Here is a 17,559-nt window from a genome sequence, read left to right on the forward strand (position 1 = left end):
CTTGAAGCCCATGAGTTCAGGGGAAGCCAACACAATGAAAATCCACCTCTTAAGAGGCACAAAGGATAAAGAAAGAATGGTTCATTTTCTCTTTCAAATATCTTTTTTAAAAAGATGTATTTATTCATTATTGTGTATACATGCAGTGCTCTGCCTGCATATACACCCGCAACCCAGAAGAGGGCGCCAGATCTCATTATAGATGGTTGTGAGCCCACAACGATGTGGTTGCTGGGATTTGAACTCAGGACCTCTGGAAAAGCAGTCAGTGCTCTTACCTGCTGAGCCATCTCTCCAGCCCCTAATATGGCATTCTTAAGAATGAAAATAGGAAAAGTAACAAAACTGTGACCTTAGAAGATAATAATCACCCAGCTAGCCTAATGCTAGGCCCTTGGCATCCCGGAGCTACTTCAGTGTAAACCAGCGTTTGTGCAAGTGAAGGTTGAGGGCTTGCAAATGCATGCGTGAGCTTAGGTCCTGAACTCACACAAAACACCGGGCCACGGGCAGAGACTGTTAAGCTTCAGAGAGGACTAAGAGTATACTTGCAGCCATTTATAAACTTTCAGCCACATTTTCAAAGGCCACGGAGACAGTTGAAGCCCAGATGAGCTAGAATGGGGCAGGGCCTCCATCTCACCTCGGGGAACTAGCAAACACAACATAGGGTGGACTCACTGTGGGTGGGTCTTGTAGAGAGAACCGTCCACACCGACTGTGGTCCGCAGCCTGGGTGTGCCCTTGTTGTCTCGCAGGCGGTTCAAGATGGCACCGAGTGTGGCAGCCACTAGGTTGGCCGAACGGAAGGACACAATGGTGCATACGTGCTGGACCGATACACAGTCATCGTCAGACGGCTCCACTCCCAGGCGGGTTAAGATCTCCTTGGCATTTTGAATGCCCTCCTTATTCCTGTGAGGTGAGAGGTCAAAATTTAAGAGTTTGGGATCAAGCCGGGCTGTGAAGACCACCAGAACTGGGAGGCAACGCTGAGGAAGGCAGGACCCACCACTCAGCCTGGCAGGGAGTAGCACTGGGAAATGCCTGAGGTGGGTGTTAAGAAAAATCTGGCTGGTGGAAACACTACCAGGCCCGGTATGTCATGCCAGGCCTCGGAGAGGGGAGACTGCACACATGGCCTGTGAGCAGGTGTTGAAAGAGCTGTTTCCACCTGGGGGGTTAAAGGTTATGGTGAAGGGGGAACTGCCCTTCATGGAGGGTCTGAGTTGCTTACACATGTTCCGATGTTTTCTGTGAAACTCTAATTTGCTGCATATGTGTTTTGTGTATCTTTTGTTGGTTTCACTCAGGGGTACTATGTAGTCCTGTTACGATACATCATTAGTTTTTAAATTCTCTCTCTTTTCTTTCTGTGTGTATCTCTGTCTCTTTCTTTCCCCCTCCCTCCCTATCCCCATGCCCCGTCTCTCTTCTGCCCTCTGTCTCCTCTCTCCTCTCCTCTTCTTTCTCTGTCTCTCTTCTCTTCTCTCCTCTCCTCTCTCCTCTCTCTCTCTGTCTCTCTCTCTCTGTCTCTCTCTCTGTCTCTCTCTCTGTCTCTCTCTCTCTCTCTCTCTCTCTCTCTCTCTCTCTCTTTCTCTCTCTGTGTCATTACAGTTATGGCTATCAGTACCCCTAGACCCAGTGGCAGAAATAGGCCAAGATGAAGAGGCAAGCACTTTCTTGGCCTTGCCAATAGCTCTAAAGTTAAGTTACAGCACACATATGGAATCGCAGGGCTAGGTCTGAAGGAGAATGATCCCGTGACAAACATGTGGCCTGGGCATTAAAGTCCAGGAAAGCTCCCACCACCCCACCACTGCACCACCTCACCACCCTACCACCCCACCCGCTCTCACCACCCCACCAACCCCAGCCTCTTTCTTTAACCACAGAGACGGTTGTGCATGTGCTGTCAGGGCCGAAGCAAAGCTCCACTGGCCCGATGTGACGATCCAGGACCAGTGAAGGCTCACTGTAAGGGATGGATGGCGTGGAGCAGCCAGCTGCCTCGTGTCTTTGCTGACGGCCTTTCATGGCTACATGAAGCCTCCTGAGCCAGGATTAGGGCCCAGCAGAACACAGAAGCCGGGCATAACACAGGGGTCCTTTAGTTAGATTCGATGCTCCTGGATGGCACCATATTGTGTGCCTCTCAAATTGAAGGCCTGTGACTAAGAGTCAAGATGGTGGCTTGAGCATCCTATGGGATGCCAGAGGGCAGAGGGCAGAGGGCAGGATGCTGTCTGGATTTTGTCCTTCTATATCTATCAACTAGAGTTGATCAAATGTGAATTTTAAGGAGCATGGTTGCCCATGGGCATATTCTAAGGCAGATGGAAGCAGGGAGATGTTTTGGGCTCAAAAAAAAAAAAAAAAAAAAAAAAAAAAAAAAGGTTTTGGGGAATAATGGGTTAATCACGGCGGATCAGGTCTAATTAATGAATACTATGAACTAGGATTTCCCACAGAACCATCCAGGCATTGGCTGGACACCTCTAGGTCCCCTAGCACGCAGTTTGGAGAAGGTCATGATATGCCAAGAGGGAATTCCAAGAATCCAGGCCCAGGTTTGGTCAGCCCCTTGCTCAACACTGGAATCATCTGCTTCTTCTACACAAATCTTACCCAGAGAGAGTAGTGAGTAGTGTGTGCGTGTGTGCGTGTGTGGGGGTGTGGGGGTGGATGTGGAGTGAGTATACGGTGTGTGTGTAGGTGGTATGTTTGTGCATGTATGTGTGTGGTGTGTGCGTTTGTTTATGAGTGTTTGTATGTGTGATATATATGTAGTGTCCATGTGTGTGACTGTGTGTGCTTGTGTGAGGTGTGAGGGCACTGTTCTTGAAACTACACACACACACAAAATCATGCATAAAATACTTGTGCTAAGTTTTTTCCTCTTTTCTTCTTAAGATTTATTTATTTTGATGTCTTTGAGTGCTTTGTATATACATGTATGTCTGCATACCACATGCATGCCTGGTGCCTGCAAAAGGCTAGAAGAGTGTGCTGGTCCCCTGGAAATGAGAGAGATGATTGTGACAGCCACATGGGTGCTGGGGACTGAACCTGCTGAGCCACCTCTCTAGGCTGTCCTTAATGACTGTACCAAAAAGAGTCCGTAGGATGACCAGCTGGAGTGCCCTTCTGAGAGTGAGGGGAAATGGGCCCAGACAGCCCGGTTCTTGGGGAGAAGAAGCTCTCTGTGTTTGGCCTCAAGAGGTAGCAGGCCCCATGCCTTCCTCCCGAGCCCCTGGATGGTACGTACATTTCGATGGCGGACACGTCGCTGGTGTTGAACTTGCCCCTCGTGAGCAGCTCTGGAGTGATGCGCCCCTCAAATAAGAGGCCTTCCTTGGCCATCTTCACCAGGATCAGCCGGACCAGCTCCCCCATGTACATGCCGCTGACCATCTTCTCGAACCTGCAGGAGGGGAATTCCACGTTATCTGAGTTCCCGCTCTCCTCCGAGGCCAGTGCTGGCTCAGCAATCAAGGAGGGGACAGCAGAAACGCAGAGGGGGCCCCACTGTGTCTCTCAAGCACCCAGTCTCTGTGGTTGACAAGATCCCTTGGGTGATTCAACAAGGAGGGGACATGGGTGCTTATTATAGACAGGGTGGCCACCTGGGAGGACACTGAAGGGTAGGGACAGGTGAGGAAGGATGCTTGGAGGTTAGGGGAATAGGAGGTTTAGATTAGAAGTGACAAGTGAAATCTGTTACACAGGGCTGTCATTCCTATCAGTGAGCCATTAGGGATGGAGGGATGGAGGTAGACAGGAGGTACCCAGCTTACAAGAGGGAAAATGTATTCTTTTGGAAGATGGGGAAAGCTGTTCTCCATGAGGAAGGAGGCTATTTGTGCATTTGGTCTTTGGATACAATAAAATTTAAAACATTTTTAATTGTGTGTTGTGGTGTGTGTGTGTGTGTGTGTGTGTGTGTGTGTGTGTGTTATTGGTGTGCTGGAGTATATGTGCCCACACAGGAGGGTTGTGAGCCGCCCAACATGGGTCCTGGGATCTGAACTCAGGTCCTCTGCAAGAGCAGTATAGCAGTACACACTCTTATTTGCTGGACCATCTCTCCAGGCCCTGTGCATCTGTTGATCACAACCTTGGTGCTTGATGGTGGTGAGGAAGACACTAGTGATGAAGATGGAGATGACAGGTGTCAGGGGCTGCAGTAAGGACCTCAGTGCAGGGTAGCCTGGGCGCTCCCAATAACATGGGGCCTGAGGGTCTTTCGACCGTGGGGATGCTGGAGCTCAAAGAAGTCAATTCACCTGTTCATGGAAGAACAGCAACGGGAGATCTGAGTTCGGATCTCAGCCCCTTCAGCTCTGGAGCCCTAAATCTTCACTTTAGGGGTGCAGGAGCTGGTAAGTAGCTCAGGGTTAATAGGATCAACTCGGTGTCCATCTCTATTTGATGGTTTTGGTTCTTTAGTCTTTTCTTCTTCCTCTTCTTCTTCCTCTTCTTCTTCTTCTTCTTCTTCTTCTTCTTCTTCTTCTTCTTCTTCTTCTTCTTCTTCTTCCTCCTCCTCCTCCTCCTCCTCCTCCTCCTCCTCCTCTTCCTCCTCCTCCTCCTTCTTCCCTCCTCTTCTACCTCCTCCTCCCCCTGAGACAAATTCTCACAAAGCCAAGCTCATCTTAAATTTGATATGTAGCAGAGACTGGATGACCCTGAATCTCTGATTCTGCCTCTACCTTCCTGAGGGCTGGGATTATAGGTATGTGCTATGAGGACTGGTTTATACAGTACTTGGGTTCCAACTCAGGCCTGTGTGCCTGCTAATTAAACACTGTTTCAACCCTGCTACACCCCCAGCCTCTCGTTTCATCATTTGCCAGTAAAGGACCACTTTGCCCTTTTGGGGACTATGTACTCCCTCCCCACTAATGCCCAGGGGTGGACTTTGAGGAGCTGGGGGTGGGGATGGGGGTGTCCAAGCACCATAGGGGAGCCTATGGATGGAAACTAGCCCACAGAAACACAAAACAGTCCAGGGCCTCTTGGCACTTAATACCGTATTTGAGTCAGATTCAGACCCAAGTATGACTGATCAGGAACCCGGAAGGAGCCTTAAGCCAGGCAGATCAGAGGCCTCCTCTTGAGGGTGGCTGGTTGGCTGGCACTCCCAGAGCTGGCAGTGACACAGCAAAACAATGTGTTCCAGGCAGAGCCACCCAGTAGCCAAAGATGCTGCCGGGGCCCCCAAGCGTCCAGCCCTGGCCCCGTCAGCACAGTACATAGCTTTCCAAACACAGTCTTCATTGTTCCTGTCCCTGACAGGCCCAGGCAGGCCTCCCCAGCTCTAGAGAGTGGCCGCTCCCTGGCAGGAAACCACTGTCTGTGGCCTAGCTGTTCAGCTACTGCCCAGGATCCTGTGGGAAGAGCCCTGTGGAGTCTAGGCTGGAATCCCCGAGCTGGCAGAAGGCAGGCCAAGTTCATATTGATTCTGTCGCCATTGTACCCGTGCGGGCCACAGACTCCTCATCTGTGTAATGGTAAGACAAGGCCTTCCCTCAAGGTTCTACAATGGGCACATGGCTCATACGGGACCCGGCCATGAAATCTGGCTACTATGTGCTTAGGACCTTGCCTGTGTCTGGATCCTCCTAAGAGATTTATGTATACATTTGAGATAAGAGTCCCACATGGCCTAGGCTGTCCTTGAACATGCGATATATAGCACAGGATGACTCTGAACTTCTGACCCTCTTCCATCACCTACTGATGATAGGAATATGGTATTAATGCATCATTGCTCCCAGTTGTTTATGCCTGGCAAGCGCTCTACCAAACAGACTGTTATTTAATGTTTTTAATTACACTATTACTTCACATGTACGGGTGTTTTGACTGCCTGTGTGCCATGTGTGTAGAGGTCAGAAAACAAGATCGGATTCCCCTGGAACTAGGATTATAAATGGTTGTGAGCTGCCATGAGTGTTGGGAACTGAAACCAGGTCCTCTAGAAGAGCGGTCAGTGCTCTAAACCACATAGCCATCTCTCCAGACCTAACTTTTTAGATATGATGATGATGATGATGATGATGATGATGATGATGATGATGTTGTTGTTGTTGTTGTTGTTGTTGTTGTTGTTGTTATTATGTGTGTGAGTGTTCATGGGCACACATGCCATAACAAATGTGAATGTCAGAGAACAACTCTGCAGTCTCAGTTCCCTCCTGCTACCTTTACTTGGTTCCAGGGATCAAATTCAAGTTGCCAGGCTTACCCGCTAAGCGCCATCACCCACTAAGCCATCCTGCCTTTTAAAGGCCCGAACTCCACAGCTGTGCATCTAACCAAGCAATAAGTAGAGTGCGATTGTGCAAATCTGAAGTAGGGGGCAGACTGGGAGTGCAGGCCTGTCATCTCAGCTACTCAGGAGGCTGAGACTGGAGGATCCTAAGTTCAAGACCAGCCTCGGCAACTTTGTAAGGCTCTGTTTCAAAATAAAAACATTTTAGAGGCTGAAGATGTGGCTCAGGGGTAGAGCATTTGCCTAGCATGTCTGAGGCCATGGGGATCCACACCCAGTGCGACCAAAAATAAAAAATTAAAAATTAAAAATAAATAAATAAATGAAATCAATGGGTGACAGCATTTCTGACTACCTGGTTTTCCTATCCGCCTCTCCCAGTCAGTCAGATATGTAGCTAGAAAAGGGAGTCCACTCACAACTGCTTCCCAGGATTGAGGGATCCTCGGTCTAACTCTCTGTCAAACTCGGTTCGGATGTCTTCCAGGGACCCGTCGTCCCCAAAGGCTCCCCATTCCGTGTTGACGCACATCCTCCCCTCGTCACCTTCCACCAGGTCAATATGTCGCAGTTCCTCCATGTAGCAGGCATTGGTGCCAGTGCCTGGGAGAGACAAGGTGGGGAGCTGTGACCACCCAGGGAAGAGGGAGGGCACCTCAGGGGCTGAGCAAAAGGTGGGGCTCAGGGGGGCACCCTACCAATGATCAGGCCAACTTCGCACTGTTGGTCATCGTAGCCGCAGGTCATCATGGTCCCCACTGTGTCATTCACCACAGCTACAATGTTAGCGTCATAGTCCTGGGGGAACCAATAATGAAGAGAATGTCACCGTTAGCTCCCCACGTAGGTGTAGAAATCCCAACCTCAGGGCCGGCTTGGCAGGCATGCTCCAATTCTTGCCTGCCATCATGCTGTGGGAGGCGCTGGCTTCTCTACAGCCAGGACTCAGTTAATTGGATTAGAGAGCGGTGATTACATTACGGGAACGGCAAGGTCCCCTTAATTATCTGGCTGAGGATTCTTTGGGGAGTGGATTTTACTCATGGAGCTACATTCCTCTGCAAGCCTACAGAGGACAGCCTAGGACCACAAGCACATGCGGAGAAGGCAGTGCCTCCATGCTCTTAACCTGCAGGTTACACCTGGATGGTCTCTGCTGCAGACTAGGTAAGTACCTTCGGGTGGCACTTCTGAGAGGTCACCTCTGACCTACTCCTCTGGGCTGGGATTCTTACTTGTCCCCAGTCAGAGTATTCAGACCACAGCTCTCTGTGTCCCTCTATGCCCCGTAACATGAATGTTAAGCCATTTTAAAATGGAGATTTTCTCCCCACGCCCCCATAGAACCCAATAGAAATTACCCCTCGCTTCTTAATGGCTTTATTCAGCAGCTTGACCACATCCGTCCCTTCCACGCCACTGGCTTTGAACCGCTTTGTCCATGTGATCAGTATAGCCTGCAAAAGAGAGTGGAAAAGTGGACTGAGGGCAGGGAGCCTTGGCACCCCGGGGACCTTGGGGGCTACTCCAGCACAGAGACAAAGCAAACACCCTCAGTCACAAGTGGCCTCTACCAGCTCATACTGGAGATGAGAGCCAGATCTCTCCACCACCCCTTTCTATCCACTTAATGGTTTCTCTGAGGAAACTGTTTGTTTGTTTGTTTTTGGTTTGTCAAGACAGAGTTTCTCTGTGTAGCCTTAGCTGTCCTTGGACTCACTTTGTAGACCAGGCTGGCCTCGAATTCACAGCAATCTGCCTGCCTCTGCCTCCTCCAGTACTGGGATTACAGGCGTATGCCACTGTACCTGGCTGGAAACTTTTTTTATAATCATGTATTTATTTTTATTTTATGTGTCTTGGTGGGTTTTCCTGCATTCATGTCTGAGGATGTAGGATCCCTTGGAACTGGAGTTACAGACACTTCTGAGCTGAAATGTGGTTGCTGGGAATTGAGCCCAGGTCCTCTGGAAGAGCAGCCAGTGCTCTTAACCACTGAGCCATCTCTCCAGCCCTTCTGGTGGAACTTGAAGGAGAAAAAACAGAGTCACAATCCCCAGCTTTTATAGGGTTAATGTGAGTGGCAAGCCACTAACAAGAGTGCTCCCAGCCTGTAGCCAGGCCCCATTCAGAAAAAGCTGGATAGATGGCTCAGCAGCTAAGAGCAGAGGACGGAGTTCAGTTCCTAGCACCCATGCTGGGTGGCTCACCAACACCTAGAATTCCAGTTCTAGAGGATCTGACACCCTCTTCTGACCTCTGTGGGGATAGTCGTGTGTGTGTGTGTGTGTGTGTGTGCGCGCGCGCGCGCGTGTGCCCCCACCTAAAATAATAATAATAACAATAATAACGGGGGAGAGAGAGAGCAAGAGCAAAAGAAACCAGTAAGACCTGACTATTCACCTTAACTTTCCAGCCAGGCCTCAGTGTACAAGCTAAACAAGACAATCAAGTGCTAAGAGAACTCTTGCAGGGCTGTGGGGCTGAAGGAATCCTGTTGGCTAATGGGACCTGTGCCTTCTGGGACCTCACACTCCTATCTGTAAGAGATGTGTCCACCCTTTGGATAGTAAGAGTCCACCTTGGTTTGCACGTTGGTGGAGCAACATCAAGCAGGAGAGACCCTGGCAAGGCTAAATTCCCAGGGACTGTGCCTGAGTCTGGACTTAGCTTTTGTATTACACTTTCTATTAATGGTTTATACACATCGCCTTTTAAAATAAAACAGTTCTACTTGGCTTGCTCTTTCTCGGGGGGGGGGGGGGGGGGTTGCTATAGACACAGCAGGTGGAGGTTGATGGCTGCCAAGCCCAGCCATCCTCTTAGGGCTAATGTAAAAAAGAGGGGCCTGACCTCACACCGAGAGCCGTGCAGAGCCAGGAGTGGGTGAACCCTGGTTGAGTTTTTGATCCTTCACTCTGAAGCAGCTATGACTAACCCTGGACGCTGCTTTCTTCCCCTCGTGCCCCCCCCCCCCGCCCGCCCGCCCCCATGAGACAAACAAATGTGGTATTGTGGGAAGAACATGGACTAGGTGGCTCGAGACTCAGTCCTTTCTCCAAGCTCCCGCTTGAAGATGATGGAGTTGCCCTAGATTTGGGCAATGGAGGTCCCAGCCTTGAACCCTTCCCCGTGAGTGAGTCACTGCTGGTAGGTAAGCCACACGTTTGGCTCCTCCTCTGCCCACAATGCCCCACCCCCACATTTGTTTCATCCTGCAGGCTCCTGCTCCCAGGAGGATGTGTCTCCTGCCACATCTTCCTCCCACCAAAGACTGCTTTCTGGAAGCCAGGTCATATCTGCTAGCCGTGCTAGCCACTCTCTCTCAGGGCCTGGCCCGGTGCCTATTAAACACTTAGTCATCATGTTGGTCACTTAGTGGCCATTTCGGTTATTTGATCAACTGCCAGGTCTTGAAGAGTAATTGACTTTTTGAGACAGGGTCTCATGAGATCCACTTTGGTTATGTAACTGAGAATGATTTTGGGCTTCTGATCCTCCTGCCCTCACCCCCACCCCTGAGTGCTGGCTGGGTCATGGCTATGGTGGGCTTACAGGCATATGCCATCACACCCTACTTATGTAGTGCTGGGGGTCAGACCCAGGGCTTTGTGCATGCACGCAAGAACTGAACTAAGTCACATCCCAGCCCAGCGATTTGGGATTTTTGAGAAGCTATCATCACGTGACTCTTATTATAGTAAACTGTTAAGATTTGCTCCATCACTAGTTATAGACTTAGTTAATGTGCTAAATGTACAAACTGAACTTTATCAAAGGTGTGAACATAAAGGAGAAAACATATATGTGCATAGTTCAGCATGATCTATAGTTTTAGGTATCTTCTGGGGGCTTAGGACCTTTCTCCCACACTACCGCAGCACAATGACGAAGCTTCGAGGAGGGGCTGGGAGAGGTACTCTAGAGAGGCCCACCTGGTCTGAACACCTTGAAGGTGTTGAACGGTCAGATATCTCCGGTGTCTAGATGAGATTACTTGAGTCTCAGATAAAGAAAATCTGGGACAGAAACATCTCAGAGGCACTCAAGGGAGCAGGCGCAAAACACAAGGTGAGACCCGGTTTACTGCTCCAGGGTCTATCATGCGTAATCTCTGTCAGCCTATGGAGGCCTCTGCTCTCCACCCTAAGATGAAAGGCTTGATCTCCGGGCTCTGCAAACCCTTGCTGCTGATTCCGCAAGTCACACGTACATACAGCCACCCTCATCAAGAGAAGCAGCCCCGGCAGCGATTCAGACCCTATCAACAAAGGGACCGCCTACAAGTATGCAAGACACCCGGAGCCCAAGTACTGCAGCAAAGTAGACTAGTGTGATAACACATGCTCTGCTGCCTCCTGGGCTGCAGGCAAGCCTCAGTTTCTCCATCCATAAGTGGGACTCAAAAGCACTTAACTCACAGAATGTCGGGTTATGTTTTAGCTGTGCCCTGCATATAAAAACACAGCCTGTTGGACCCTCAGTGCTATCTCTGAGCATTCTTGGTGTTTGTTTATCCATGGGTGTAGGGGTGGCGGGAGTGGGAGGTTCTGTCTCTTCACACAGAGAAAGGAATAGTCTACATCTATTTTCTCCACAGCCTTGCAGCTCTCTGAGGCACAGGATTGTCATGTGGCGGAGCTGAGAGCATCCTTTCCAAACAGATGCAGGAGTGAGCAAATGAGTAATTAAGGAAGGTTGTGAGGCAAGTCAGGGACCTGGTGAGTTCAACGAGGGAATCCAAGGCTTCCCCTGAGGCAGAAAAGAGCCTGATTCCTGAGGTACGGCACCTGCCCCGACTCGCAGTCGCTGTATGGCTTCCGGGTTAACACACGCCTCAACCCCGATGAAGAATCACAGCCATCAAGTCTCATCTTGCTCAGTTATGACGGCTCCATCAATGGCTCCTTCTAAGTGGTGGCTACGAGCACCATAACTGGTCTCTAAAAATACACCGGTCAACTAAAGTAATTGACACTAAAGGATAGGCTGGGGACATGGCTCAGCCAGGAGGAGAGTGCTTGCCCAGCATGCACTAGGTCCTGGGTTCGATCCCGGGGACCACAGACACCAGGCATGATGGTGCACATCTGTAATCCTAGCACTGTAAAGGTAAAGGTAGGAGGATCATGAGTTCAAAGTCATCTTAGGCTACCACTCAGAGGGTGGCCTGGGATGCATTCAACCCTGCAAATGATTCCAGAAGCCATGAGGCTTGGGAGCCACTTATAAGCCAAGGGAAACGTGAGAGCCTGACCGCCATATTGCCAAGGCATCCTTACCTCGTCTATTTTGGATTGCCGGCAGGGGAAAGAAAACGTGAATCCCACGGGTAATTTCTTGTCCTTGATCTTTCTTTTCTCCATGAAGTCTCCCAGGCATTCAGCGACGTGATCGAAAAGCTAGAAGGCACAGAGAAGGGACGTCAGGTTGGGGGTGGGGGCAGGGGAGGGGGAAGGGACTCTGTTCCCAATCATGATGTGATGTGTGCGGCTCTCGCAGAACATCTCCAGCCCTCCAAAGGACATGGGCCCTCAGGTCATGACACTGGTCATCCAGGCACTGAGGGAAACTTAAGAGACACAGAGAATTAAGAGAGTGTCTTCCATGACACACTGGCCATAGGTTTCCATCAGCTGTCCAGGAGGAATGACCTGGCGGCTCCTTGAGATGACAGAGTATATCCTATGGCTGGGGGAGATGGCTCAGCGGTTGAGAACATCAGTTGTTCTTCCAGAGTCTATGCTAGGAAATCTTTTGGCAGCTCCATGGCTAAACAACCATCAAAGCATTGTGGTTTCGCTTTACCTGCTGAAGGAAAAATGAACACGCCCTAAGATGCATGGATCCTAAGTGTGGAGGTCACAGGGCTCTCACCAATAATACCCTGCCAAGAAATACAAAAGTTGCCAGGCGGTGGTGGCGCATGCCTTTAATCCCAGCACCTGGGAGGCAGAGGCAGGTGGATCGCTGTGAGTTCGAGGCCAGCCTGGTCTACAGAAGGAGTTCCAGAGCAGCCAAAAATAAAAAAGAACGGTCTCTGGTCATCACTGTACTACTGGATGAACACGCCATGTTATGAATAGCCCACAGGGTACATCCGACACTGCCATGCAAGCTTGCTGGCTCTGACTCATTAGGTATATACACACTGCAGGAAACCACTAGAAAGAACCAGAAGCCTATCTCCTGGCTTCTGCCTGCACACTCATGACAGTAGTGTGCCTTTGGAAACACAGCCACAGAGTTCAGAGTCCAGAAGAGGACAGTGTCAAAGTGCCAAACCACAGTCACCTTGACCCAACTTTAGAGGGGACCTGACTCACTGCTGGGGCTAGGGGGACACCCAGTCTGTTCTGACTTGGTCCTGAGTCACTATTACTCGGGCTATGCTGCAGCAGTATCTTTGACTGAGTCGACACGTGACCACCCTCCCTGGAGAAACCAGGCTAAGCTTCCTGTGACCTACTTCAGATGGGTACAAACCCATGACTAAGTCAGTCCTCCAGCCTTATGCCATCTGCACCTGGGGCGCCAGGCACACCTGTTGTAAGTGAGCAGAAGGAAGGGCAGGCAGGGTGTGGGGTCTCAAGTGGCTGGCTGCAGCAATAGGACCACACCAGTAACCCACAGATAGCCGGACGCATCCCTGCCACAGCGGCTGAGCAGGCCAAGCTGCCCTGGGAGGGTACCGATGCACACCTATGACCTATGACCTTAGCTGAGGGAGGAGGATCCAGAGTCTCAGGCCAGCCTGAGCCACAGTGAGTTCCAGGCCAACCTAGGCATCTTAAGAGAGGCCCTGTCTTCTAAAGTAAAAAGAAATGCCCTTGGGATGCAGCTCAGTGATGGAGCATTGTCTTGCATCTCCAATGCCATGGAGTCAATCCCCAGTTCCACAAGATAAACAAATGGATGAATAAATAATTCCTACCATCTTCCTGACAACATGCTCACTATTTTTAAAATACACACAGAAGCTGGGTGTAATAACTCATGCTTATAATCTCATACTTAGGAGGCAGAGACAGGATGGGGAGTTTGAGGTCAGTCTGGACTATATTGCAAGGTCCAGGCCAGCCTGAGCTAAAGTAAATAAACAAAGACACATTTCTCCGCCAACGAGATGGCTCAGCAGGTCCACACTACCCACTGAGCCTGACAGCCTGAGTTCAACACTTGGGACCCACACGGTGGAAGGCAAGACCCAATCCTCACAAGCTGTCGTCTGGCCTCCACATATGCACACTGTGACATGTGTGTGCCTACACAGAAACACACGCACATACACCAAAGAAAAGTAAATTTTTTAAGGGGTGGGGAGATGGCTTAGTTGGCAAAGTGCCTTCCATGCTGGCATGGGACCTGAGTCTGGAGACCCAGGTGCGGATGAACAGCAGCCAGGCGAGGTAGCATCCTGCAGCCCTGGTGCTGGTGGCGAACAGAAGAGACAGGAGCAGCTTCCTAGCCAGCCAGTGAACTTCGGGTTCAATGAACCCAAATCGGTCTCATACAAATAATGTAGAGAGTGTTGGAGAAAGATCACTGCTTGACATCAAACTCCGACCTCTATACTTGCGCTCTCACACATGTATGAGCACCCACACAACTTGTACAATACACATCACACACACACACACACACACACACACACACACTATAGACTCAGGACTCAGTCCTACTAACTAACTAACAGGACAAATAATGGAAAACAAAACAAAACAAAAACCAAAAAACCTTTCATTACTATTCAAAATTCTAAAAACTATTTAAGTGTGTGTCTCTGTGTGTGTGTATGTCTATCAATGCGTGTGTCCCAGTGCTCATCAGTGAGGCCAGAGGAAACTATCCAGTGTCCTGCTCTATCACTCTCTGCTTTATCCCCTTGAGACAAGGCTTCTCATTGAATCTGGGGCTGGGCTGGTGACCCTCAGGTCAAGCTCCTGTCTTCGTGATCTGAGAGTCCTGGGGTTGTAGCCATTGGACAGCCGCACATAGCTTTTTATGTGAGTGCTGGGATCGGAATTCAGGTCCTCACGTTTGTGCGGCAACAGCGATTACTGCTGAGCTGTCTCCCTAGTTACCTGACTCGTATTTTAGCAATGTTGCCTTGTAGTTGTTGAGATCATAAAGCTTAAAACTGCAGGAGGCTTTTGAAATACCGTGTAGGGGAGAGGGGAGAAAGGGAGGCCGGGGTGGGGGTGGGTACAGGGTGAACAGAGCATGTGCTCATCTCTTAGGTTAACATCTATACATCACAGAGGGTGAGAATCCCACAAGATTCAGACCCTGGAGACTTCACTGTTCCTAGCCTGTGAGTCTGAGCAAGCTTCCCAGTAACATGAGGGCCTGGGTCACCACGGAGCTCCATGGAAGAGGTGGGTCAGGGATCTCAGGAGATGGGCCACTCGATAGCAGCCGACTGCTAACTCCAGAATGCTGCAGATGTTCGGACCTCATCCCTGTCCATCTTCCCTCCCTGCTCACACCCTGAGCTAAGATCCTATCCACCACCACATTTTCTTATCATTAAAAATCTAAACTGGAGGCTGGGCGGCAATGGCGCACACCTTTAATCCCAGCACTTGGGAGGCAGAGGCAGGAGGATCAATGTGACTCGAGGCCAGCCTGGTCTACAGAGCAAGTTCCAGGACAGCCAAGGCTATATAGAGAGACCCTGTCTTGAGAAAACAACAACAGCAACAAAAACAAACCAAAAAAAAACCCACTTGTTGCTCTTCCAAAGAACAGAAATTTGGTTGGCAGCATCCATATCAGGAAGCTCCCAACACCTGTAACCCCAGTTCCTGGGGCCCAGTACCTTTTTCCTGGCCTCTTAGGGCACCTACACACACGTGCCATATGCTCACACAAGCCACACATTTACACATTTAAATTTTTTGCTGGATGTAGTAACGCATGCCTTTAATCTCAGCGCGGAGAGGCAGAGGCAGGAGGATCTCTGTGAGTCTGAGGTGGGCCTGGTCTTCAAAGTGAATTCCAGGACAGGACAGCCAGAGCTACATAGTGGATCATTGCTTTAAAAATAAATAAGTAAAGAAATAAATTAATTAAATAATTTTTTTTTTTTAAAAAAGGTTCTAGTAGCTGAAACTGTAATTTCCAGTGTGAGACCGCCTCAGAAATGTCAGAATTTGTACAGCTGCTGAACACCTTGCCTATGTGTAAGATGGACACAGCAATATCTACTCCGCAGGGTTGCCATGACGACTAAGTGAGTCACTACATATGAAGCGCTTATACGCCAGCTACTTGCACATAAGCATCTCACCCCCACCGTCGTCTTTTTAGATGACTTAGAAGGGGCGAAGGGACAAATGGCCAGAAGCAAAATGATCCTGGGAATAAGCAGGGAAACTGGGGACAGAGGCAGAGGAGATGCATCCTGGGAGAGAGGCACCCCTAGACAAGTCCTGCTTCTACAAGGCCCAAGGGAGAGGCAGGAGCAGCTAACGAGTGGCTCGCCTGCCTCCGTGGCTAGCCAGAAGGTGGCTTTGCCCACTCCAGACACGGCGTCCTTCCTTCCGGGCCCACTGTGTTGTTTTGGGAAAGAACTCTGAATCCGAGGAGCGGAGTTTGAGGCCAGGGTTGGCGATTATCTGGGTAGGGTGCTCCAACTCTCACCCACAGTAACGTAGGCACCAGGTAGAATCCTACAGACAAGGCCTCTGGGCCTCAACCTCACGATCCACTCCGGAACCACTGCTTTCTCTAGAGAACTCGAGAAACCTCACCATGAACCTACACCTTCCCCAGCAGAAATCTGGCAAGTTTTCGACAGCACCAAGACCATGATGGCCCCCGCATGGAGTGTGGGTGGGCGCACAAGTGGGATGTTTCTCCATAAGAGTAATGGACATGTGACAGGCTGAGGGAAACCCAGAGATTTAAAAAAAAAAAAAAAATCCTGAAGGTACTGCCTGGACCTATTAGTTCCAGGGTCCTGGGGAGATTGGTAACCGCACCACACATCACAAAACAGGTCCTCTCCAGGTATACACACGTCCTTTGGTTGGGAAGGATGACCCTTGCTCAAGGGCCGGGGACAGGAGTAAAAGCTTCGTGTGAGAATGTGAAGAGAGATGGCCAGTTCCAAAGCAAAGTTAAGTCTGTGGTGTTTGTTTGCTGTGCCAAGGGTGTGTGCACACCATTATGTCAGAGTACGGAGCTCCAGATCTGCCAATCTGAGAGCCACTGCACAGGGCCTGGCCTCCGGTGAGTGGGCGAAGAAGCCGGTGGCCTGAGAGAGGGGCATTCCTACTCACAGGGTGGGCTAAGCCTGTGCTGAGGTTGCAACCTCCCCACAGCCTTCACACATACCCCACCATCACCGCTACGCTGCAGCCAGATGTGTACACCGCAGCCAGATGTGTACGCCTCTTCAGGCACAACCCAGACCCAAACAGCTGCCTCATCGCTCCCCTGAGAGCCTTTTACAATCGACACTCTTATGACAGACCTGCCAGGGCCCAGGACACCAGTTTTCAGAAGTCCTGGCCCCTGCAGGTGCTCCAAGGGATCCTTGCTTGCCGGAGCGGGATGAGGAGGGCAAGGAAGGACCCACCTGGCTTCCACTGCCGTGAACGATGCTCTCTGGGGTGTCATAGGCCTCGGACTCCATGTTGACATTCTGGTTCTTCTCGTGGTTCACCTGCACTCGCAGGATTCGAAAGGAAGAGCCGCCGAGGTCCAGGGCAATGAAATCCCCCTTTTCTGACGAGGGAGAAAGCAGGTGTCAGAGTCAAGCATGAGAAGACCACGGGAGGTGCCTATCCTCCGGATCTGGCCCTATCTGTCCCCGTCCAGCATCTTAGGCAGAAAGCACGCTCCCCTTGCCTGGCCCCGGACGAAGAGGCACTGAATGAGCCACAGAGCTCGATCCCGCCTTCTGCATTGCTACCCATAAATAAAGACCACACAATATTGGCTTTTTCATTTTGTTGAGGGGGTGGGGGGGTCCTCACATATAGCCCAGGCTAGCCTCAACATCACTAGATAGCTGAAGATCACCTCAGTCTCCTGATCCTCCTGCCTGAGCTTCCTAACTGCAGGGATTAAAGGTGAGTGTCGCTACATCCAGCTTGCACAGTACCTCAGCACGGAGAAAGCCTGAGCTGAGGTCCATCCGATGCCCCGGGGTTCCTTCCATGTTGGCTCAGATGCCAATCACTGCTTGCCCAAAGCTCCAGTTACTCCTTGTTGGTTCCCCCCCCCCACCCCCATTGCTCTGGCAAGACATACCAAGTGTGAAACTTAGCACTGGG

General features: G+C 50.4%; 1 protein-coding gene across 1 annotated transcript in view; it reads right to left on the reverse strand.

The window, feature by feature from the left end:
• The window catches only part of Hk1 (hexokinase 1), a 66,968-nt gene that overhangs the window by 19,364 nt on the left and 30,045 nt on the right, over positions 1–17,559 (reverse strand). Inside the window, exons 3-9 of the mRNA XM_051153128.1 lie at positions 16,860–17,008; positions 11,557–11,676; positions 7,636–7,731; positions 6,973–7,072; positions 6,694–6,877; positions 3,269–3,424; positions 682–915 (exon numbers count right to left, since the gene is read on the reverse strand). Of these exons, the coding sequence (XP_051009085.1) occupies positions 682–915; positions 3,269–3,424; positions 6,694–6,877; positions 6,973–7,072; positions 7,636–7,731; positions 11,557–11,676; positions 16,860–17,008 (1,039 nt within the window). The remainder of the gene's footprint in view (positions 1–681; positions 916–3,268; positions 3,425–6,693; positions 6,878–6,972; positions 7,073–7,635; positions 7,732–11,556; positions 11,677–16,859; positions 17,009–17,559) is intronic.

Source organism: Acomys russatus, chromosome 11 (genome assembly GCF_903995435.1).
Source record: "Acomys russatus chromosome 11, mAcoRus1.1, whole genome shotgun sequence".
Taxonomy (NCBI): domain Eukaryota; kingdom Metazoa; phylum Chordata; class Mammalia; order Rodentia; family Muridae; genus Acomys; species Acomys russatus.